Source organism: Podarcis pityusensis (assembly GCF_964106645.2).
Source record: "Podarcis pityusensis genome assembly, chromosome: 8".
Taxonomy (NCBI): domain Eukaryota; kingdom Metazoa; phylum Chordata; class Lepidosauria; order Squamata; family Lacertidae; genus Podarcis; species Podarcis pityusensis.
In genome coordinates, this window is record NC_138033.1 from 85,208,918 (window position 1) to 85,232,051 (window position 23,134).

General features: G+C 47.1%; 2 protein-coding genes across 13 annotated transcripts in view; both read right to left on the reverse strand.

The window, feature by feature from the left end:
- Window positions 1-2,142: 2,142 nt before the first annotated feature.
- LOC308483457 (uncharacterized protein C2orf42) lies at window positions 2,143-12,825 on the reverse strand. Of its 7 annotated transcripts, none has more exons than XM_081017414.1 (10): window positions 12,727-12,825; window positions 10,455-10,576; window positions 8,293-9,127; window positions 7,885-7,995; window positions 7,384-7,485; window positions 6,383-6,487; window positions 5,106-5,213; window positions 3,744-3,844; window positions 2,963-3,125; window positions 2,143-2,785 (listed from the first exon to the last, which is right to left on the reverse strand). In XM_081017414.1, exons 3-10 carry the CDS (start codon window positions 9,113-9,115, stop codon window positions 2,577-2,579), a joined length of 1,722 nt encoding a protein of 573 aa, XP_080873540.1. In that variant the 5' UTR covers window positions 9,116-9,127; window positions 10,455-10,576; window positions 12,727-12,825; the 3' UTR covers window positions 2,143-2,576. The 7 variants fall into 7 exon arrangements, with proteins under 7 accessions (XP_080873540.1, XP_080873542.1, XP_080873539.1 ...); XM_081017416.1 differs by lacking the exon at window positions 12,727-12,825 and adding an exon at window positions 12,217-12,494; XM_081017413.1 differs by lacking the exons at window positions 10,455-10,576; window positions 12,727-12,825 and adding an exon at window positions 12,217-12,494.
- Window positions 12,826-14,489: 1,664 nt separating this feature from the next.
- Window positions 14,490-23,134, reverse strand: part of TIA1 (TIA1 cytotoxic granule associated RNA binding protein) — a 31,574-nt gene continuing 22,929 nt past the window's right edge. For 3 of the 6 annotated variants that reach the window (XM_081017479.1, XM_081017477.1, XM_081017481.1), the window contains 6 exons: window positions 22,174-22,282; window positions 21,685-21,780; window positions 21,511-21,595; window positions 20,720-20,843; window positions 17,905-18,047; window positions 14,490-17,438 (listed from right to left, as the gene is read on the reverse strand). In XM_081017479.1, the coding sequence (XP_080873605.1) occupies window positions 17,291-17,438; window positions 17,905-18,047; window positions 20,720-20,843; window positions 21,511-21,595; window positions 21,685-21,780; window positions 22,174-22,282 (705 nt within the window). In that variant the 3' untranslated portion in view covers window positions 14,490-17,290. Of the gene's footprint in view, window positions 17,439-17,904; window positions 18,048-20,719; window positions 20,844-21,510; window positions 21,596-21,684; window positions 21,781-22,173; window positions 22,283-23,134 lie in introns of those variants that run through there. The other 3 variants (XM_081017480.1, XM_081017478.1, XR_013989668.1) reach the window with 2 other exon arrangements.

The window sequence follows — 23,134 nt, forward strand, 5'->3', positions numbered from 1 at the left end:
ACACGAGTCTCTTGACTTATTTGCAACTTCACTTTATTTCTGATTTGTAATTTGTTAAGTTGTGGGTGAACATATCAGACGACATAGCGATGCTTCAAGCAGCTCTTGTTTATTCAGAGGCCAGAACAGAACTGAACTGAAGGGCTCAGTCAACTTGCTCCAGTACCACGTAACTGTAACAATTTTCTAAAACTATCCGATCACTGAACGTCACTTTCAATCCCTTATTTGCATAACGATCTACAGTATCCCCCTGCTGGCCCAGGGTGAGAACTTCAGTACATAACATAATTAATACAGAATTATTTGACTTTTCATGTCAAAGTGCAAGTAGGTACCGCTCCAGCGGGAAGGTAAACAGCGTTTCCGTGCGCTCCTCTGGTTCGCCAGAAGCGGCTTAGTCATGCTGGCCACATGACCCGGAAGCTGGACGCTGGGTCCCTCGGCCAAGAAAGTGAGATGAGCTCCACAACCCCAGAGTCGGCCACGACTGGACCTAATGGTCAGGGGTCCCTTTACCTTTATTTGTAGAGTTTAGAGATTTAACTTGAGGCTAAAGCAGGTATGATTGGACCGAGTCTCTGACCTGTTACAGAAATAGTAGCTATCGCCTCAGTCTAAAAAGCATTATCAGCATTCGGAAGGACTGGCTTCCATATAGCAGAAGCTGCAGCCACAAGCATAAACGTCAAGGCATAGGAGCAGAACTGTTACCTCGGTATTCCACACAGCCCAGCAGGGCTTTGACCATTTATGCAGCCAAGGACCAATGCTGAGCTGGGAAAAGGGGTTGTGGTCATATGTTCATTTAAATAGTGTAAATGGCAGGGTTAGAGGTGCCTGTTCAACAGCAAGTTTGAAACCATGCTCTTTTCTGTACTGCGCTGGGACAAGAAATCCTTTGTGAGGAAGTAATGAAGAAGAATTGCAGCCTTTGCTTCTCCCCGTCCTTTTATCAAAAAGGCAGCCTGGGATGTTGAATGTACCTCCAACTGCAGCCTTTGTGGTTCCTGCTTAGGGCAACACTGCCTCCTAACGTTGCTAAGCAGTACTTGATTTTGCTCACAGTGGACCCCAGTCCAAACAACAGGGGACGGATGGCCTGTTACAAACCAAGGTCTGCTGCTGCCAGAAATAGTAGCCCCTGGGTCAAGTTCAGTGTTCGAAACTCCCATTGCTCTAGGCACATTTTGCAACAGGGAATTTCATTAGCACGAGCGATTTGAGCTCTGGGCGCAGAACTGTGCCTAACATTTCGGATTTAAACTGCAGAGTGGAAGGAGGACCTGTTATTTGCCTCCCTACTTCCAGCTACTCTCTGAAGACAGGAGAAGAGACCCTCTTAAGAATATTAGGGGGGTGGGCAGGTGAAGGACCAGACCATGTGAAAAATGAACGTAATGTTTTAGCTGCAGTTCATTCATTTTCAGCTTTGTATTCTTGTTATAAAAAAAGAGCAGCTAGACATTCCATTGTTACACTCATAACATAGGTTTAGCTGCTAGCTTTCATATCTCAGTTTCTAACACCGGTCAAGTTCTTCCCTCTCCTCTCCCTAACATTTGATGCCACTGTGCCATCTATTTTCCTATCAATTTGCTTCACAACATTGAATAGTCTAAGATCATTTGTACTAGAGAAATGGGAAGCAGGGGACTTTCCCCGGGGCTGGTGTTGATGTCCCTGGGAAGCTGTAATTCTGTCTGATATCTTTTTGAATGCCACTGGCTGCTCACGGTGCAGTGTGTGCTTAAATCATGTCCATGCCATGAGTAAGACTTAGTGCTCTACTTTGCCTGGATCCTGCTTGGTGTCTCTGTTCAAGTGCTGAAGAATGCAGTGCTATTGTTTGCAAACTCCACACATCCTTTGTCCACAAAAAAGTCTGAATTTGGTTCCCGGTGCACAGACCAGCTGATGCATTCAACCTCTGCAAAGTCAGTTCACTTGCAGGAGTTTGCAGTAATTGCATAGGTAATTACTGGATACAGACCCCAACAAGCCAGAAATTCCAGCCTCAGTTTTGCTTTTGTGTTTTTTGAAAGTACACTCTAGGGGTGACTCAAAGCAGAAACTGTGAGAATGGGAGAAGGCTCAAGCTTGCTGGTGTTTATCTGAGAGACTGAACTCAAAACATTGGAATTGGTTCAATTTAGTTTATTGTAGAAATATATTGCAAAATATGCCAGTAAGGGGATAGTAATTAGCCAAGGCAACCGAGCACCTGGACATTCTGCTCCACCCTCACCTGTAATCTGTCAACTGTGCAAAATAGGGTGGCGGAAAAAACCAGCAATCATAGGTCAGCGCACAGGTGAGTCTCAGAGTAGAAGTGGAGAGTGCATGAATTAATTTTGTCCCAAGAAGCGACTGAAAATGCTGTTTCAAAGGAAAGAGGCAGAAGTTTCTAGTGCAGCTGCTTGAAAAGAAGAAGTGGGTCATTTGTAGTGAAGCCCCGCTGCATTCCGGCTCCTGGTGCGTTCCCCAGTCAAATGGCTAACTGATACCCGCAAAGGCTGACCAGCTACAGGGCAAGGGTTGTGCAAACCAAGCTGTGCAAGAACTGCATGATGAGTTCAAGGGAAGGTGATGGTGGTGAGAGGCATAAGCTCCAGCGTCTGTTCAAGGGAAGTGCGCTGCTCCTGGTAGTCGGTGGTGTGACCATTTCTGTAGTGGCCATATTCAAACTTAATCCTCAGTTCACCAATTTTCGACTGGGGGAGGATATCTGGAATCCATTCAATGATGAAAGGCGTCGGTTCCTTCTGATCAGGGGATGTGTTGCCTGGGAGGAAGGAAGCCAGAAAGAGGAGCACTTTGGACCTTCTTTCCCCATTGTGTGTGAAAAAAACCCAAGTTTCTCCAAGAGGAGGGTTGGATTAGCTTCCAACTCTACAAATCTGTGAGCTGGTGGGAAAAGAAGGCTCCTTCGAGGTGCAAAGGGATCAGCTTATACACCTACCGACTTTCAGGAAGGTTTTCAGCTCCAGAGGCCGGAGGACTGGCTGCTTCTCCAAGCGCCCGTAAGTGTCTGGGATGCTCTCCACCTCCACTTTGGGGCACTTAAAGGGCTCGTAGGTGCCATCCTGGTTCTGGATGAAGCTGCGTGTGATTTTCAGAGGCATCTGGGAAGAGGAGTTGGGAATGGGAGATGAAAACACAGGATTTCTGAACAGGCAAATGAGAGCGGCATCCCTTTGCAAGAGGCCCTTTGTAAGCCCAGAGTTTGATCCTCACCCTGCAGAAACCAGGGTGCCAAAGTTCTGGGAGTTGAGTAAGAACCTAAGAAAAGCCTCGCTGGATCAGGCCAGTGGCCCACCTAGTCCAACATTCTGTTCTTACAGTGGCCAACCAGATGCCTGTGGAACCTTGCAAGCAGGATTTGAGCACAAAAACTCCCCTCCTGTAGTTTCCAGCAATTGGTATTCGGAAACATTGCTGCCTCCGACTGTGGAGGCAGAGTCGAGCCATCAGGGCTAGCAGCCACCAGGAGTCCTCCCCTCCATGAATTTCTCTAACCCTCTTCCAAAATCATCACAACCAGTAGATCATAAGAAAATTATTATAGGAAGCTCATGCTAACCCCCAGAGGCCAGTTCCCCAAACTTTTAATCCCAGGATGCAAAATAAAATGTTATGCCTAGCGCTGGCCCTTCCTCCCCAACCCCCCAATGAATGCCCTCCCATCTTTTCACATAACAGAGTAAAACCGTAGAAAAGAGGAGCAAGGGGGCGGGTCTTACCTCAAGGGTATCAAAGATCTGTTTGACTTGCAAGATGTTTGTGATGTGCCACGTATATTTGGAAAAGGTGCCCAGGGGCAAAGCATCTTTCCGGACAAAAGCTGGAAAGGAACAAGCCCATCAAGGTGGTGTGATGGCGGCCACATTCCTCCTTCTGTGGCCAACTCCAATGGCAGAGGGAGCCAACACGGGACCCTCAAGCTGCTGCTCCCTACAATTCCCATCATTCCTGATCTTTGGCCACGCTGGCCGAGAGTGGTGGAAGGTGGCGTCCAACAACACCCAGAGGGCATCTGTTGCCTATCCCTTTCACATGGTGTTGAGAAAGGAGACGAAATGTGATCTCAAGGGAGTCACAGAAACAGATGAGTTGTAGAGTTGGAAGGGACCACAAGGGTCACAATCACTGTGGCATAAAGTTCTTCTGAGGCCACAAGGAGAGGCTGTGCAGCGAGACCTTTCAGCTCTGCAGCATGCAATTACAAGGGACTGGTCCCCTTCAGCTGCTGCTCCCACTGTTCATAGAATTTTAGAGCTGGAAGGAGACCTAAAGTAGGCTTCCTCAACCTTGGCCCTCCAGATGTTTTGAGACTACAATTCCCATCATCCCTGACCACTTGTCCTGCTAGCTAGGGATCATGGGAGTTGTAGGCCAAAAACATCTGGAGGGCCGAGGTTGAGAAAGCCTGACCTAAAGGGTCATCTAGTCTAAGCCCCTGCAAGGCAGAAATCACAGCTAAAGAATCCCTGACAGGTGGCCATTTGACCTGTGAAAGAGAGTCTATCAGCTTCCTAGTGAGTCAGTCTCACTGTCTTACAACTAGGAAGTTCTTCCTAATGTTTAGGCAGAATCTTGTTATTAGAATCCATTGGTTCTGGTCCTCTCCTCTGGAACAGCAAAAAACAACAACCTGGCTCCATCTTCCATGGGACAGCCCTCCACACATTTGAAGGTGACTCTCATATCACCCCTCAGCCTTGCCTTCTCCAGGCTAAATATCCCCAACTCCCTCAACCGTTCCTCACAAGGCCTGGTTTCCAGACCCCTGATCCTCTTGGTCACCTTCCTCTGCACACCTTCCAGCTGGTCAATATCCTTCTTAAATTGTGGTGCCCAGAACTGGACACAGGACTCCAGGTGGGGTCTGACCAAGGCAGAATAGAGCAGTGCTATTGCTTCCCTTGATCTACTTCTGCTGCAGCAGCCTAGAACAGTATTAGCTTTTGTTGCTGCTGCATCACACTGCTGACTCCTGTTAAGCTTTCTTATGCCTCAATACAGCCTTTCTATTGCAAAGCATCAATGTGCAGCTAATATCCCAAGTGGCTTCCCACAGATAAGGTGCTCTAAAGGTTGAGTACCTGTGGTCGAATTTGGCATCCGCTTCTTGATGCTTCCAACAGAAATCCTCTGCTGGAGAGCCTCAAAGAAAGCCTGGGGGATGTGGAACACCAGTGGCTCTGGTTTGCCTGGGTAAAAACATGCACAAATGAAGAAATGCTTTTGAGAGGAACAACATAATGATGTTTAGACATTTCAACAGGACCAAGGCTCAAGCTAGATCATAAAAAAGGAAGGGGGGGGGAACCTATTGAGGTGAAAACTCTTGAAATAATTCACAAAGGTAACCAAAGAGGAGGTTGGATGTTTAAGAGTGAAAGAGAGAAAAACTCACAGCTATGGGATAGCTATGTAGGATTTCCTCTGGGTGAATATTTTGTGGGCAGCCAGGGAACAGATGGAGACTGGTGTGTGTGAGAGAGACGAGAGAGGCCAACGATCCCAAACTTCTGATATATGGGGCAGTTTTTATCAGTTAGTCCAATTCTCTTCTATGCTCAAACACATACATATATATTTTATTGACTGGCTCCTAGAGTTAGCAGGCATTCTGCTTGCAACTGCCCAGGTGAAGTGATGGGAAGTCCTGGCCAAAGTGAGGTGTTCTGCTTTGTGCATAACGAATGCATGAATGGTTGCTTGGGGATGGACAAGCCATCTCCTTGCTGCAGTGTCGGTCCTGCGCCTGTAAAGGCTGGGAGATCAGCCAGGCTGATTTGCAGTAAGTGTACACAATTCTTTAATGAAGCACTAGATCTGGCCATTGTGATGTTTTTGACATCCTTCTTTGGTACTTCTGCACCCAACCACTCCCACAAGTCCTCTTTTGGGTCTGCAGTTCACAACAGCACTACGTTCAGCTGGGAACCAGGACTGCCACGATAGATTGAGTCTGTGACTCCAGAAAGCAGTACAGGAGGAGGCGGCAGGAGGTTCTTGATTGGCTCCAGTCAATCAACCTTGTCTAGATCTGGTTTCTGCTGCTGCCAGTTTATTTGAGCCCAGCGTGTAAATTAAACATAAATTAAACATAGTGAGAGGGCTTCTCTGCCAGTTTCATTTAGCCATAAGTGCTCTCTCTCTCTCTCTCTCTCTCTCTTTCCCCCTAAGAAATTAACAGTGTTGAGTGCAACCTAACACCAATCATATCAGTACCATCTGAGTGCTACTGGAAAATAGCCTTATGCAGACAAAAGCCACTTACACAAGACACTGCAGGGTATTCCATCCGATGACCCTCTTATAATATGAACAAGGATTCAAGGGATAAAGGTGAGGGAGGTCAGAGGAGACTTACCGTCAAACTGGTAGTGCATGGCTTGGTGGATGCGTTCAGTGACACTGGCCAACCACTCTTGGAAGGACAAGGTTACTTGTGATTCATCAAGCAGCTGACTGCAAGCTAAGGAAAAGGAAAACTCTTAACCTAAGCACATCAGGCCAATGGCCACCTAGTCCAGCCTCCTGGCTCACAGTGGCCAACCAGGCGCCTCTTTGGGGAAACCTGCAAGCAGGACCTGACCCACAGCTGTCAACTTTTCTCTTTTCTTGCGAGGAATCCTATTCAGAATAAGGGAATTTCCCTTAAAAAAGGGAAAACGTTGGCAGCTATGACCTGAACACAACAGCACTCCCCCCCCCCCCCAATTGGAGAACAGCCTCTACTAAAGGCCTCGTAAAGAAGCACAAATTCGGGAACAAAGGGAGAAAAAAACTAAGAGGAAGGTACGTTTGGCAAATCCTCATTGCGATCAACTCCCACCCGGAAACCTATGTCTCCACTGTGGAAGGATGTGCGGACCCAGAACTGGCCTCCACATCCATTTACCGACACACCCCTAAGACTGTGTTTATGGAAGACAATCTTACTCGGTCACAAGTAATCGCCAAGAGACAATCTAAAAATATATGAATGACACAAAAGGAAAAAGGGATGGACAGGGGAAAAGAAAGCAAGCAAACACAGGCACTCAACTATTAATGTTACAAAGTTCTTATAATGACCAGCTTTCACTTTAGGATGCTCAGAATCTTAAGAGAGACAAGGTCAGTGCTGAGGTTTCAAGTCTTTAATTTCTTATATTAATTTATTTCCTCATGGGGAGAGGAAAAGGAGTGTAATACAGTTCCCCAGACATGCATATAAGGCAGGAAGACCAAAAAGCTGAAGGAACTAAAGAACCCAGCTGGAAAGTATAGTGTAGGCTGAGCAAAACTGGCCTTTTGTGGAAAACCCTCACAGTCCATTTCTGCTTTGCGTTCCTTGCAGCTTGCCGAGCTGGCAGAAAGAAAACTCACCTTGCTTTTTCAGTGAAGCAACCGCTGGCTTTTTCAATCCACTTTTGCGCAGGTTTGTGTTTGCCACGTCTTGAGACAAGAGGGGGCTACTTGCTTGTGTGCCTTAAAAGTAAAAGTTGAAACAGCTTTAGAATGAGTCACACTGGGAAAGCGAAGATGGTGCCTACCAGATGTTGTTGAACTGCAACCCCCATCAGTCCCAACTGACATGGCTAACGGTCCGGTCAGGGCAGGGCGATGAGAGTTGTAGTCCACAATGTCTGGAGGATATTGCATTGGTGACCCCAATGCATTTAAAATGCTTCCCATGGGTCTCTTCTAATTGTGGAAGTATGTCTCCAAGCCACACAGGACTCAATGAAGGCTCTAGCACTATAACAAGTGCTGCTAGTAGCTATGATGATCCCCAAAGGGCAAACTCTCCACTATGGATGCAGGTAAGAGTCATCCATATCAAAGTAGAACATGTAACACAAACAAGTCAAAATTTAATATTCTCACCCATTCCTTCATCTTTTTTCCTCTTTTTGGCCTTGGAGGCAGCAGCCTCTCCAGAGCTCAACGTGGATTCAGGCTGACAAAGAAGCTGGGCTCCTACTGTTGACTTCAGACCTGGAGTTGCAGGAGAGAAGAGGTTGAAGGTTTGAGTCTTCACTCTGCATTTCTCCTCGTAAGATGTGAGCTTAAATGCAGTGAGCTCCCTTTGCTTCTAAGCCTGCCTACAGGGACTGTCAGTGGCATTCCCAGGGTGAGCTGCGGGGGCCCAGACCTTCCAAGGTATTCCAGTCTGCACACCCACACACCCCACATACAGGCATGGCAGGGGGGTTCTTTATTTCATGCACTTGGCCTGAGCTGTCTGCTGACCACATCCTTTCAGCCTCACTCATGTTCTCTGACCTTACCCACCGCTGGAATCATAGCTGAGGAAATCTGCAAACTCCTGGGCCAAGAGATCATCGCTGGCAAAGGCACAGAGGCAGGCAAAGAAGTGATTGCATTTCTGGCTTGCCTCTTCCTTAGCAGAGGCGGCCTTGCTGGACTTCAGCGACTGGCAGGAGCAGAGGAAGCGGTGTTCCGCCCTGCTCTTGTGGCCAGCCTTGTGGGAGAAGGAGATGTGGAGGTAACCCAAGCTATGCTTCTGGCTGGCTTTGCACTTCACCACTAGGATGTTCTTGGTAATCCTCTGAACTAGGGGCCCTGTGGACTCCGTGGCCAACTGCCATAAGGTTTGCTTCGTCTCAGCAGAGGCCTGCAACGAGTTCAAGACTGAGCTTTTCAGGGGCAACGGGGTGGCCTCTGCCTGACAGTTCACAGCCAGTTTAATGTGCTGGCACTGGTTTTCCACCACCCCTTGTGCAGCCGCCTTCAAACACGATGGGACGTAGCAGCGCCCAGAGCTGAGCTGCGTGATGATGGTCCCGTCTACTGTCTGGATGGTGGTCTCCGAAACTCCCAGCTCCACAAAGCACCGGTACTCTGGCCCCCTGTCCCTCTGCCGCACTGAATAGACCTGTAGATCAGAGCCAGTGTTGATTTTGACCGCGTCGACACCGGCCTGCTTCCGGGTGCCATAGCGGAAGATGGTGCCGCAAGTCTTGTTCTTGCAGCTCAGCCCGCGGGTGCCGTTGTAGGTGCCGCACCGGGGGCATTTCCTGATGCCTCTCAGGGTAGCTTTCCCCAAGTCTGATAAGAAAGCTGGGACTTTACTCCTGGCAGGGTTTGATTCCATCCTTCAGGCAGCCTGGGCAAAAGGAAGGCACAAAGAAATGAGAGACCTGATCAACTGGAATGCCTCGCTCCAAGTGCATTCAAGCAAAGGTACTCTGTAGGGGCTTTCAGAAGCAAACATGATGTCAGAGATGATCTACCTATTTGTTGTTGTTGCTAAAAAGAAGCTGCAAGGGGGTCAGTTTTGAGCAGCTGTGCAGGAAGCACAAAAAAGAGCTGCTGTTAGCTATGGACAGACAGAACCATCTAGACATCATAGCTCCCTGTATATTCACATCTCAGCAGCAGATACAACTACAGCATGTGTGTGTGTGTGTGTGTGTGTGTGTGTGTGTGTGTCGGGGGGGCAGGTTAGCCCCCTCCACCGCAGTATGAGCTAAAACACTGATTTCAGCAAAAATAAAAAATGCTTCTGAGATGTCAGGTCTCATTTGTCCCTCAGGTGCACCTGACCTTTTCAACCTTATGAAACACACACAGCTTGGTTCATCTTGTCTTCATTTTCCCTATATGCCCTTTTAAATCTAGAGTGATAAATATGGCATTGGAAGCAAAGGACCCCTATTAACATCCAAACTCCGTTCAAAACACTAATCAGTTCAGACATTCATTTTCTAGGTTGCTAACCTTAGGTGACCTTTCCTGCAAGGAGGATCAGATTAAGCAGAACTGCTCCAAAACTTAGGCATCTCAGTTCAGTTCCACTTGGTGGGCCACATTATCAATCAACAACCAAAATGTGTGTATGTGGAGAGATATCTGTACTGTGCAAATCAAAGCCTCAGTTTCCCACCTCCTAAAATGGGAGGAAGGAACCTTCCTTACAGGACTGCAGAATGAACAAAGTGACCTAAATAAATAAATTAGGTGCAGTGAGGCTGTTGGACTCCTGACTCCCAACAACTGCATCCAGTGTGGCAGCAGGTCAAGAATGATAAGAGCTCTCCTCCAGGAAAACCTGGGGGGGGGGGGGGAACCATGTTGGCTGTCCCTGATGCACGGCATCAAACATACCAATCCCCACTCCTGCTTCCCCCAAAGTCCAATGGAACATCATTAACCAGTGCTGTTGAGTCCAATGTCCAGCTATCCATGTTGAAAGTAATATAATCTGTTAGGTGCCTGTTTTACATGATCCCAGAACTGAGGATGGACCAAGAAGTGGTGGGATCTAGTAATGCCATGAATCATTCTCAAGATTCTGGCAAGAACTCGGACCATCAGCCCAGCGGTGTCACAATGAAGCATTTTCTGGCAAGGAACCTCTGCTGTGATGTTCCTGTGAGGTCATAAAGGGGAAAAGATGCATGCAAAATGTGCATCTTGCCACTAGCCCTTACATTCTCAGATTGAGTCAGAGGAATCCTGGGAAGTCACACATATTGGGACTCACTGCTGCTGCTGCTGCTGCTGCTGGAAGGCAAATATTGATTTGGGGACTGCTCTCTCTCTCTCCCGATCTCTGTCAATAGTGGAGAAGGAAAGGACTGATCAGATTCTGCCGAAGTCAAGGTCCAATGGACAGCCAGGCAGGCCCTTTTCCCACTTAGAAGCATCACCCCCCACAACCCAGATGCATAATAGTTTCCAGCCTACTTTTGGCTCTAAGGGATGCCCTGCATTTCAGATTATTCACAACACATCTCAAACTATAAACAAATGCAGAATTATGAAAATAAACAAAACCCTTCAATAATTAGTACACAAAGGTGAATTCAAGGGGGAGGCAATGATTTAATTATTTTCTTTATATCTCACCTTTTTTTCTAAGGAGCTCAAGGTGGCGTATATGGCTTCCCCTCTCCTCATTAATTCCCACAACAACCCTGAGAGGTAGGTTAGACTGAGAGGCAATGACTGGTCCTAGGTCATGCCAAGTGAGCTTCCTGAGAGAGTGGGAATCTCCAAGGTCCTAGTCAACACAGAGGGCTGGGTCGAAAGCCCCTAATTCTCGATCCCTAAGCCACACCAATCTTGAGCTACAGCACTGAAAAACTGCAAAATGCCCACCCTACCTGATATGAGCCAGTAGGAGGGCTTAGAATGTGGCTGTAATTTGCTGTCTCAATCTCCTCAACCCCAATTAGGATTGCTCTGCCCTGCCCCAGCATCTGCCAGAACTCATAAATATTCATTTTTCCTCCCCCCAGTCCATGGTTCCAAGACGTCCTCCTAGTTCATGAACCATTCCACAGTCCATCAAGTTGTCTGGCCGCCTGCCAGCCAAGTGATCATTAAAATGAGAGAGTTCAGAGCTAGGAGAGTGGCAGTTTTATTTTTTTTAATCTTTTGCTCACTCTTCCTCCAGGCACCAGAGAGCAGCACACACAGTACTCCTCTTACCTATTTTATTCTCAGAACAATCTTATGAAGTGGGCTACATTGAGAGGGAATAACTGGCGAAAGTCACCCAGGCTGATGTCCTAACCTGGTCACCACCAGATGTTTTGGACTACAACTCCCAGCAGTGGAAGCTTGGCCATATGATTTTGGGGCGAATGGAAGTTGCAGTGCAAACGATCTCTAAGACACCAGGTTGCGGAATGGTGCTCTAACCACTACCTAACAGTCTCCAATGTATTATTTGCACAGGTTCAAACCAATTCCCATATTTTGTTGTGAAACTTGCAAAGGTTTCCACCTCTTTAGCCACCCAGTAAGTCAGCACATAGTGTTCCTTTGCAAGTAGTACTCCTGAAACAAGCAGCAAACCAGAAAGCAGTGATTCAGGCATTTTTAAGAACATAAGAAGAGTCCGCTGGAAGCCACCCAGAGTGGCTGGGGCAGCCCAGTCAGATGGGCAGGGTAGAAACAATAAAATCATCATCATGGTTGTTGTTATCATCAGGCTAATGGCACATCCAGTTCAGCATCCTGCTCTCACAGTGGGAATCTGCGGTGAGCAGGATCCGAGCCCAAGAGCAGCCCTCTCCCCTCCTGTGGTCTCCAGCAACGGGTACGCATCGTTGCCTTCCAGGGCGGCAGCAGCAGCAGAGCAGAGCCAGCCTGGCAAATCAGGGCAGCGGCTTCGTGCCCTCTCGCCGCCGTGTGCAGCCCCCCAGCAGGCGGTGGCAGCAGCTTCCAGGGGCGAATGACACTCACTTGGACAGAGACCGGGCAGGGAGGGAGGCGAGGAAGCATTCGTTCCCTTCACAAAGGGAAGGCTCAGGGGCACGTGGCCCGTGCGAGCTTCTTCAGGGAGGCAGGAGAAAGCACTCTGCACATGTTCAGAGGCACCCTGCCTTCTCAGAAGCCAGGCTGCGTTTTGAGAAGCAGAGAGGCGGCCCCACGGCGGGGCATCCCTCCTGCCCGCTTGGACGTGCAGCTCGGCCGGCCCGAGAAGCGGCCATCCTCCGACCCCGCGCTTGACACCTTCCGCATGGCGTCACCAGCAGCAGCTGCGCGACGCGCGGGGATGACGTCACGGGCCGGCAGCGGCCGCGCCCCCTCCTCGGTCGCATGGCAACCGCGGGCGGGGCGGGAGAGGTGAGGCCTAGGCCAGAGAGTCTCCCTCCAGCCCGCCCAACGTCACTTCCTGCCGCTCCCTCCGCAGCGGGCGCCCAGCAGGACCCTTCCCCTTCCCGCCGAGGCCCCCGCCGCGTCGCCTTTTACCTGGGCGGCCTCCTCAGCCTCGGGCCCCAGCCGGGCGGGCGGCCGGCGGAGGAAGTCGGCGAGCGGCCTCCGCTATGGCTCCTTACAAACGGCTCGCGGGTCTCGTCTGTAAGAGCGGCTCCCATTGGCGCAGCCGAGGCGCCGCTGCCTCGCGAAGCACGACGGGAAACGCAGTCCGGCCGCCTCCCAGGGTCGCGGAAGTCGCGTGCGGGGCTCCTGCTTATGTGAAAGGGCCCGAGAGCTCGAGGGGAAAGGAGGGGGCGGGATGTGAGGCGCATGCGTCAGGGCTGCGCTTTATTCCTTACAGGCGTAGCACGAAACTGCACCTACCTGGCATTTGGGGCGGCGTGGGCTTTGCAACGGTCTCGCCTAGTTTACTTTATGTTCTTTCGTGTTAAGAATGCACTTGAAGCGCGGCTTGGATGCCCCCTTGCGATGCCCTTGCGCGGCTTTAAAGGGCGGCTCTCTCCGTTTTCTCCCTTCGAGGCTGGGTGACTAGCACCGAGGCAGGATGTCAAACAAGCTTGAGGAACCTACTTACTAAAGTGACAATTGTTGTTTAGTCATGTCCGCCTCTTCGTGACCCCCTGGACCAGAGCACGCCAGGCACTCCTGTCTTCCACTGCCTCCTGCAGTTCAGTCAAACTCATGCTGGTAGCTTCGAGAACACTATCCAACCATCTCGTCCTCTGTCGTCCCCTTCTCCTTGTGCCCTCCATCTTTCCCAACATCAGGGTCTTTTCCAGGGAGTCTTCTCTTCTCATGAGGTGGCCAAAGTATTGGAGCCTCAGCTTCAGGATCTGTCCTTCCAGTGAACACTCAGGGCTGATTTCCTTCAGAATGGAGACGTTGGATCTTCTTGCAGTCCATGGGACTCTCAAGAGTCTCCTCCAGCACCAGAATTCAAAAGCATCAATTCTCTTGTGATCAGCCTTCTTTATGGTCCAGCTCTCACTTCCATACATCACTACTGGGAAAACCATAGCTTTCTAACTATACGGACCTTTGTCGTAAAAAAAAAAAAAAATTGGCAATACCACTCCCCATAAAGTGAAGCTTGGCAGCAACTGCTATTGAGAGGAAATAAGCAATAGCTGCATGAGTTGCTGGAGGCAGTGAAGGCCTCTATTCAGGATGTAGCCTTCTTTGGGTCTAGGTTCTGAAGCTTCCAAGAGGCTGCACACCAGAAATACCCCTTAGGAAAGGCTCCAGAGAATATGAGCCTTTGGTTGGTTAGAGCTGCTTCTATTTCATAATATGCCACAACTCCCCATTTTCTATAAAGTGGTTGATGATGAGTCACCTCTCTGAAAAATATGACCTTATTACATTTGCACATGATGGTCAGCAAACAAAGCAATGTGTCACTGAAGAGTTCACCCAGGGTTGGAAAAACAGAACCTGTCCAGTGTGAAGTAAAGATGCTGCAATCAAAAACCAAAGGAGTTACGGGTTTGGACATTCACCTCTATGCCTGGTGAGAGATGCTCAAGGAAGAATTGCAGGCAAGTGCCAAACGCCCACTCTTTATTTCTTAACACACATAAGAGAGGTGGTGAAATAAGGTCTCAACAGCCCTTCAATTGATTAAGATGGCTACCCAAGACACTGGTTGCTCTTGCTAAGGCCGCCTTCAGAGTCACATCACCCAAGAGAAAAAGGCTGGCAGGTAATTTAGACTTGGCAACTCAAGAGACCTTTTCCAGTTCCACTTTTCTCCCAAACCTGTGCTAGAATATCTGAACAGTAAAGTAAACAAAAGGTTAAGGATGAAATACGCAAGCTCACATCTTTTATTAACATCTTAATGGCTTTCAAAAGTCACGGCTTCTGGAGTGAAGTTCTTGAACTTCTAAACACAAGTATCAAAATACATTAGTTCAAACGAAGCTTTCAATGTTCATACAGAGACAAAAATGGGCTGCTACTTTTAAAAACAAAATAACCCCAAAACAATACCCCAGGCAGCTTTATCCTTCTTTGTTATCTGTACGGGGCATTACTCTCGTTTACATTTACCGTATTTTAAGAAGACTCCCTTTTAAAACTGAAAGGCTGCTTAAACTAAAAACAAGGAGGAAAAGGGCAATAGTGAGAGAAAGAAATAGGCTCAAATGCTTCACCTACATTTTTTTGTAGGACCACTGGAGAAGTTACAGCAGAAGAGGCTGACACTTGGTAAGCAACTAGTTTTTAATGTGGCTTATGTAGCAGAAGTGACCTCCAGAAAAGTATGAAAAATCCTAGTCAGAAGTAGCTTAGCAGTAACAATTGTATAACTGGAAGGGCCTCATCCATCCATTTTTCTAAAAGCATTTCTAAGTCTGAGGAACTTGAGAATTTTAAGCCTTTAATTATGCTCAACAAAAACAACCTGAAATTCATGTCTTTCCTGGGTGCCCAAACGGAGAGTAGGGGAAAAGCAACCAGCACTGACCTAATATTAAAAGCTTTGTTTGTGTGTTTTTTAAACTAGGTAACAGTATCTCAGACAGTTCCAATGACAGGAATTTTATTTAAGACAACTAAACCTGGGCAGTTCTATTGCTGAAAATACACACATAGAAATTCCAGTGCGGCACCAAACTCACCTCAAACCTATTCCTGTCCTCTTTTGAAAGAATTGTACAGGCAGAGGTGGTAAAAATAATTTTAAAGATATGTTTATGCAAGTTTAAAAGGCAGCAAGGAGGCAGAAATAAGAGTGGTCTATGAGTTAAAGCTGTCTTTTCAGTATACTTCACTTTTTTAAACATATGGGGGGCCAGACCCTGCTTTCAGGGTAAAAATTGGTTTTTGATTGTTGTTTTTTACAGCCAGGTTTCACTGAACTCAAGCCATCTGGTTCTGCTTCCTTTACAGAATTCCAGTTGTTAAACAGAGTCAGGGACAAGAGTTTCTCAAGAGTCACCATAAGTTTTCCTTTGTCTTTTCCTCTACCCCCTCCCACTGCAAATTATATTCGTAGCAAACTTTCAAATTTTAGAACACCATTCACACCCAGCAAATCATGGAACACTCCCCAAATGTGAGGGGTTGAAATCAAGACAAATAGGATTTTAACATCTCCAAAGCCAACCCTCTATCATAGGGTCACTTATTTCCATAAAACACATTTGTCATAGGACACTCCATATATCATAAACTCAATAATCCCTTGATACATTGCTCCACTACAACCAATGCAGAATAAAAAGCATACACCTCCATGGGCCCAGACATTAACTGGGATAAATAAATATTACACCTAGGGGTAGCTTTCTTTTTTGCACTCTCTGAAGGCTATGTCAAGGAGGTAGGATAGCAAGGTTTTTTTTGGCCTCTGAACAATTAAAAATGCTTAATCCAGCTGGTCCTTCAGGCTTAACCGGAGCATTCCTTATACTCCTGGCCTGATCCGCACAATGCTACAAGTAATCAGAGCTCTACCTGTACATGCTAAATCAAGTCAAATTTACTCCACTTGAGTAAGAAGTTGCTAAGACCAATGTATTCTCTACATATTCAAAAAATGAGAGCATGACTGGTGTATTCAAAATCTAATAATGTATTTGATATTCACATGCAAAAAGCCAAAGTTTAGAATCATACTCATTAAGTCACATAGACCTCTCTGCCTTTTACCCTTTCAAAGAAGGAGACATACAAAAGCTGACCAACTTTTGTGAAAAATATTAATTTGCTAAAATAGTTTACATGGTATAGGATACATGTAAATGTAAAAACTGAGAGATTTAGAAAAGCTGGTTCATTAGAATGTGTCACATTTTTAATAATATCTGAAACTGGGTTGAAGTTCATCGGTGAAGATCTTTGCACAAACCCAACAGGGATTTCCCAGGCACCTTCTCACGTCTAACAACAGGAGGAGTTGGATCCGTTGGGAGAGCTCTGAACAACTACTGCTGCCAACCACCACTTCCCACCGCCACCCCCATTTAATAATTTAACAGCTGACAGTAAGGCAAAAATCACTTTTTGAAAAATGTCTAGATACAAAATAATGTAAACCAATAAGTTATATTTGAAACCCCAGTATAACAAAAGTGAGGAGATGGGACACTTTATACAATAGGCTCTCTTTAGAACAGAATTGTGCACAAGCTGAAGATCACAATAAACCTTCAGAACTCACACAGTTTTGGCGTGTTTTGTTTTTGTACAACTTTTCATATACATTTTCAGTCATACTAGGAATGCAACTAGAACTGCACACTACTTCAGTGGAAAAAAGTTTGATATTGTGCAATATTCTGCCCCAATCTAAAAGTGGCAGAAATCCCTGCATTAGTTGTGTTTCAAACAAGGATCTTAAGAAACACATCTCAAAAGAGGAAAAGAAGGCAAAAGTTGGCAGATATCCAGCATCTAGTATTTCCTGTGTGTGTGTTTTAAAAAAAATGTGGACAACATAGTTTCATGATTAAAAATAAATACTGTTTTCTGACTTTTGCACTGACTTGATTGGATAGGTTTTTTTTAAGTAAACAAAGGGTTTTACAATGCTCCATATATAGCCTCAAAGCCACCAGTTGTTCTATTCCAGAGTCTTTCTCAGTTCCTCTCACTGTGTTTCAAAACCTGCCATTCGATATCCAGTTTGACTAGTTAGAACGCTTCCATTTTGCCCCTGGGGTGGGGGTGGCGGCGGTGGGGGCGGGGGCGGCACACCATAATTTGCACCCATCCATGCTGCAGAAGACTGTGTCTGACTGAATGAAAAAGGAAATGAAATAAAGCTTAGAAAGTTTACACAGACATAATGAACTGGAATCAAGACAACAGTGAATGTCAAGCCAAATATTTTATCACTTTATCCACCACCACTAGTGCAGGCCCACAAAATTAAACCACACAGGATGCCTTCAGAAATTCATTCCCACTTTCTGCACCAAATAAACAATGTACAAAATAATTTCTAAGATATATGAAGATAGATTAGTTTGAGTGACCACTGACTTCTATCATTCTACACACATCACTGTGGATCAAAAGGGTCTATATTTTGCTTAGAAAGGACACAGAACTGCAAGTCCAATGGCCTGTTTCAGAATCCAACATAATATGGTCCAGATGAGAAGTTTCATAATTAAAGCCTTTGTTTCATGACTGCACAGTTATATTCGTTCTGAAAAAGATTCCCTGGCACAGAGCCTATACAACACAGCAAACACTTACTTGAATCCCTGATTCCATGCTTGTCCATACATTCCATACGCAGGGACCTGCCAGCCATTAGGCATGTACTGGCCAATCTGCTGCGCATTTCCATACCACTGACCCCACTGCCCATAAGGCGGTGGGTATCCCACTTGATTCTGCTGAAAAAGTTCAAATTAAACAAAGTTAGTACATTGGTACAGGGAAGACACACAAAGGTGGATGGTTTTCAGTTACACTGCCACATGCCCCTTTGCCTTTTGCATCCTAAAGCTCATGTAATCACAAACACAAAAGTGTTTTAGTTCGTACAACAAAGCTCATTCCAAAGAGATGTATGGACTGTATTTCACAACATTAAATAATTAAATCATACCATGTTGGGGAGCTGAAGAATTTGTTATTTGTTCCATATGAAACTCAACCGTAGGAGTCAGTCAGACCAGTGGTACATCAGTGGCACATCTGCTCTGACATTGGCCTCAGGCAAAGCCAGTGTCAGAGGTAACAGAAAATAAATCGGGGATCTTACAGATGCAAAATATGTTCTCTACCATTAATTTCTGGCCCTCTTATGGGAAAACAATTGTAAGAAAGCTAAACAGCTAAATTTTCAGGCAGCGCGGTTAAACTGTGGAACTCGCTCCTGCAGGAGGTAGTGATGGCCATCAATTTGAACAGCTTTTACAGAGGATTAGACAAATTCATTGAGTAGGTGCCTATCGATGGCTACTAGCCCTGATGGCTATGCTTTGCCTCCTACGGTTCTGAATACCAGTTGCTGGAAACCACAGGAGGGGAAAAGGCTCCTGTGCTCAAATCCGGTTTCCTGGTTTCCCATATGCATCTGGGTGGCCACTTTGAGAAGAGGATGCTGGACTAGATGGGCCACGGACCTGATCTAGCAAGCTCTTATGCCATCATAACTTCTGCTGCCTACAAAAATACAATTACCGTATTTTTCGCACCATAGGACGCACCGGCCCATAGGACGCACCTAGTTTTTTGGGGGGGAAATAAAGGAAAAAATTTTTTATTTCCCCCCCAGGTGCGCTGTGCTAAGCCCGAAGCTTGGGGCGTGTGGAGCTCAGTGCGCCCCAAGCTTCTGGGTGCCGGCAAGGTCTCCGCTAGCCCTGGGAGAGCCCCGCGGCTCTCCCATGGCTAGCGGAGCGCTGCGCTAATCCTGAAGCTTGGGGCATGCAGAGCTCCGCGCGCCCCAAGCTTCTGGGTGCCGGCAAGGTCTCCGCTAGCCGTGGGAGAGCCCCGCGACTTCGCGCGGCTCTCCCAGGGCTAGCAGAGCGCTGCGCTAATCCCGAAGCTTGAGGCGTGCAGAGCTCCGCGCGCCCCAAGCTTCTGGGTGCCGGCAAGCAGTCCGCTAGCCGTGGGAGAGCCGCGCGGCTCTCCCAGGGCTAGCGGAGCGCTGCGCTAATCCTGAAGCTTGGGGCATGCAGAGCTCCGCGCGCCCCAAGCTTCTGGGTGCCGGCAAGGTCTCCGCTAGCCCTGGGAGAGCCCCGCGGCTCTCCCATGGCTAGCGGAGCGCTGCGCTAATCCCGAAGCTTGGGGCGTGCAGAGCTCCGCGCGCCCCAAGCTTCTGGGTGCCGGCAAGGTCTCTGCTAGCCCTGGGAGAGCCCCGCGACTTCGCGCGGCTCTCCCATGGCTAGCGGAGCGCTGCGCTAATCCCGAAGCTTGGGGCGTGCGGAGCTCAGCGCGCCCCAAGCTTCTGGGTGCCGGCAAGGTCTCCGCTAGCCGTGGGAGAGCCCGGCGGCTCTCCCATGGCTAGCGGAGCGCTGCGCTAATCCCGAAGCTTGGGGCGTGCGGAGCTCAGCGCGCCCCAAGCTTCTGGGTGCCGGCAAGCAGTCCGCTAGCCGTGGGAGAGCCCCGCGGCTCTCCCAGGGCTAGCGGAGCGCTGCGCTAATCCCGAAGCTTGGGGCGTGCGGAGCTCAGCGCGCCCCAAGCTTCTGGGTGCCGGCAAGCAGTCCGCTAGCCGTGGGAGAGCCGCGCGGCTCTCCCAGGGCTAGCGGAGCACTGCGCTAATCCCGAAGCTTGGGGCGTGCGGAGCTCAGCGCGCCCCAAGCTTCTGGGTGCTGGCAAGGTCTCCGCTAGCCGTGGGAGAGCTGGGTTTCCCATGGCTAGCGGATAGCTTCCTGAAGCCTGGAGAGCGAGAGGGGTCGGTGCGCACCGACCCCCCTCGCTCTCCAGGCTTCAGCGAAAGCCTGCATTCGCTCCATAGGACGCACACACATTTCCCCTTCATTTTTGGAGGGGAAAAAGTGCGTCTTATAGAGCGAAAAATACGGTATAACACTTGCTTGTGCTTGGAGATCTCTGCAGCACAAGCAGGGGCTTGGACCACAAAAGCTAAATTAGGTAACTGAGGCACCAAGATTCGGCACTCTCCCACTTATTTCTATACAGCATGCCACCTCCACTCCCCATTTTCCAAAAAAAACCCAAGTTTGTGTCAGTGCTATAGCAACAGTACACACGCCTTAGGATGTGTTGCTAGGTCTGTGGTTAACCCTAAGATTATTTTCCTTAAATCCTCTTAAATTTATACTTTTATTCCAAGAGTTCCACAGCAAAGAGAGCACAATAACTGAAGAAAGATCAACACATTTTCTAATGACCTTTTACACCTCCAGCCCCTATTATTTGTGTATGTTTTACAGTTGGATCCCATGTTAAGCAACATGTGGGAAATGATGCATATAAATGAAATGAACAACCAGTAAAGGGATTTGTGGTCTAACTATTTAGAATGAAGAAACCTACCAGAACAGAATTATTTTTGGGGGGAGGGGGAAAAAATCCCCTTTTTTTGGTAGACGCTTACCTGTTGGATTGGATTTATCATATCTGGTGTTTCTTTGCCCCAGTAACATTTCACAACATGTCCTTCTATAGTTGTGCCATTGACTGAAACAATTGCATGTGCAGCGCTTTCATGAGAATTGAACCTGTAACCATTTGAGAAAATTAATCAATAATACAAAACCCCATCAAACAACCAAGTAATACAAATCCCTCTCACCAAAAACTCATCCAACAATTCATTTCAAGGGATAATCTATCCAATATTGCAAGCTCACCATGTGTAGATCCTTCACAATGTATGACAAATGCACAAGGCCATGGGGGGGGCACATCTTTGGGGAGGAAGGGCAGGATATAAATTCAACATGTAAGTAAGTCAAGAAACTTGTGAGGGCTCCAGGGAAAATTGCAGGCCTGATACATTGGGCTGCTCAGCAATCATGGCATAGCAGGAGCAAGGCTTTGGTCTTTGTGAAAGGCAATGCCTTCCAGAAAGAGAATGAAGGTGGCCACCACCATCCATTAAGCCGCTGTATTAGGAGTCAGAATACTGAAAAAAGAACATCTGAGTAGCAGCTGTGATGTTAAAATCAGGTGCAAAACACCCAACAGCCCCAAGACACGCAAATGAAAGTTTTATGTGAATGATTGCAGGTTCCTGTTTCTTAGAAATAATCAACATGAATGGCAGGACACTGGAAGGAGTACACTTTAAGTCACAGTTTCAAAAAGGGATTGCAATACTTTAAACTGTACACTGTGGCATGGGCTTGCTAAAAACACACACAGGAAAGACAAACAGTATCATACCGTACAAAGGAGTATCCTTTATCTGGGAAGACCCGAATTTCCATTATTTGCCCAAATGGAGAAAATGTCTGGCGCATCAGCTGTTCTGCAAATCAGAAGACAGAAATAAGGATGTCAGGATATGAAGTTATGGACAACTTCGTAAGGCTACTAAAAACTCATGAGGTGCCATACCTGTTAGGCCTGAAGTAACACCTCCACAGTATACTGTGCAGTTGCTTGGACTGGACTGATTCACAACATCATCATAGGATAGTTGTTTGGCGTTTGCTGTTTAGGAAATAAAAGGTTACACAAGTCTCTAATTTGCCCACAAAGAAAAAAACCAAACATTTATAGAAAGAAATGGCTGTCCATTCCCCGCAACTACCATGTCCTATGCTTTGCAATATATAATTACTGTTTCAATTTACAGCCACATTCTGCCCCAAATTCTATGTGGCCAGGGCTCCTGTCCCTGAACAATTGACAATCGAAACCTGCTTGTAAGGTGTTTCACCAAAACAAAATTCTATTCAGAGCATCAAACTTACCACCTAATGGGAGGCAGCACATCAATTAAATATACTGCCTATCCCTAGCCCTAGACTGTCAGTTCTAAAAGCTTATTCTAGGCTGGAGAGGAAATATCCCCATGTGTGTTTTGGAAGCTAAAATACTCACACTCATATGTACTCTTTGGAGCTGGAGGCTTACGTGTTGCCCAGTTTGTCCTGATTTGTCTTCCACCAAGCCACTGTCCCCCCATCTGCTGAATCGCGTTTTCTGCATCCTACAGAGAAAGCAAAACACTTTCAGAAGGCAGCTCTGTAAGAAAGAAAACTACTAACAATGCTAATTTATAGAAAAATATTTGTTTCAATTACAGAATCACTTTACTACACAAAGGCTGCAAAAGCATCAGATCAACAATTATATGTGGTCTCTTTAAATTTGGAAATAAATAAATAAATACAAAAAAAACCCCTCCAAATACAAAGGCAGCTTACAAAAGGCTGTTCTGTAAATAGCCCTTTTGTCCATAAATTTTCTCCAGATGCTCCAAGTACTTCATTATGCAAATGAATGCTAAATGACAAATGAAAATAGAGACAAAAGGTGCCTCCAACAACCAGAAAAATGGGCTGGATCTGAAGTTTTATTCAGTGTGGATCCATTGTAGTGAAGTAACCTAAGTCAGTGCCATTTTAATATAAAAGATATCAACTTGCAGGTATAAAGATATGAAGCTCTATCATTCACAGGTAATCAGCTATCAACTTCTGAAAGACTACAGTTAGACTTCCAACCCAAACAGTACTCATTGTGTGAATTTTCCTATTGCGCTCCATGCATAGCCATGGCCATTTAGGGCCAGATTACACATGCGGGGCAACTGCATATATGCTACTCCGATTTAGTCTGCTCACATATATAATGGGGTTAAGTTGGTCTACTCTCCACATAAAAAGGAGCATGGGGGTGTGGAAGCAAAGCTCCCCACTCTCAGTTCCTTTGCCTTACCTTACTACACTTCCAGCTGTTTTCTCCCTGGTATCAAAGCAAGGCTCGGGGAGAAACTGCTTATAAGCAGCAGAATGTAAGGTGGGGGAAGATTTTACTTTCCTGCTTCCCCACAATTTGT

Bases quoted from the DNA above. Each gene is read 5' to 3' on its own strand.
- LOC308483457 (XM_081017414.1), bottom strand. From the start codon at position 9,115: ATGGAATCAAACCCTGCCAGGAGTAAAGTCCCAGCTTTCTTATCAGAC. The intron at 7,996-8,292 runs GTGGGTAAGGTC...CTGCAACTCCAG, and splicing joins CCTCAGCTATGATTCCAGCG to GTCTGAAGTCAACAGTAGGA. The intron at 3,845-5,105 runs GTACTCAACCTT...GTTCCTTTCCAG, and splicing joins GATGCCAAATTCGACCACAG to CTTTTGTCCGGAAAGATGCT.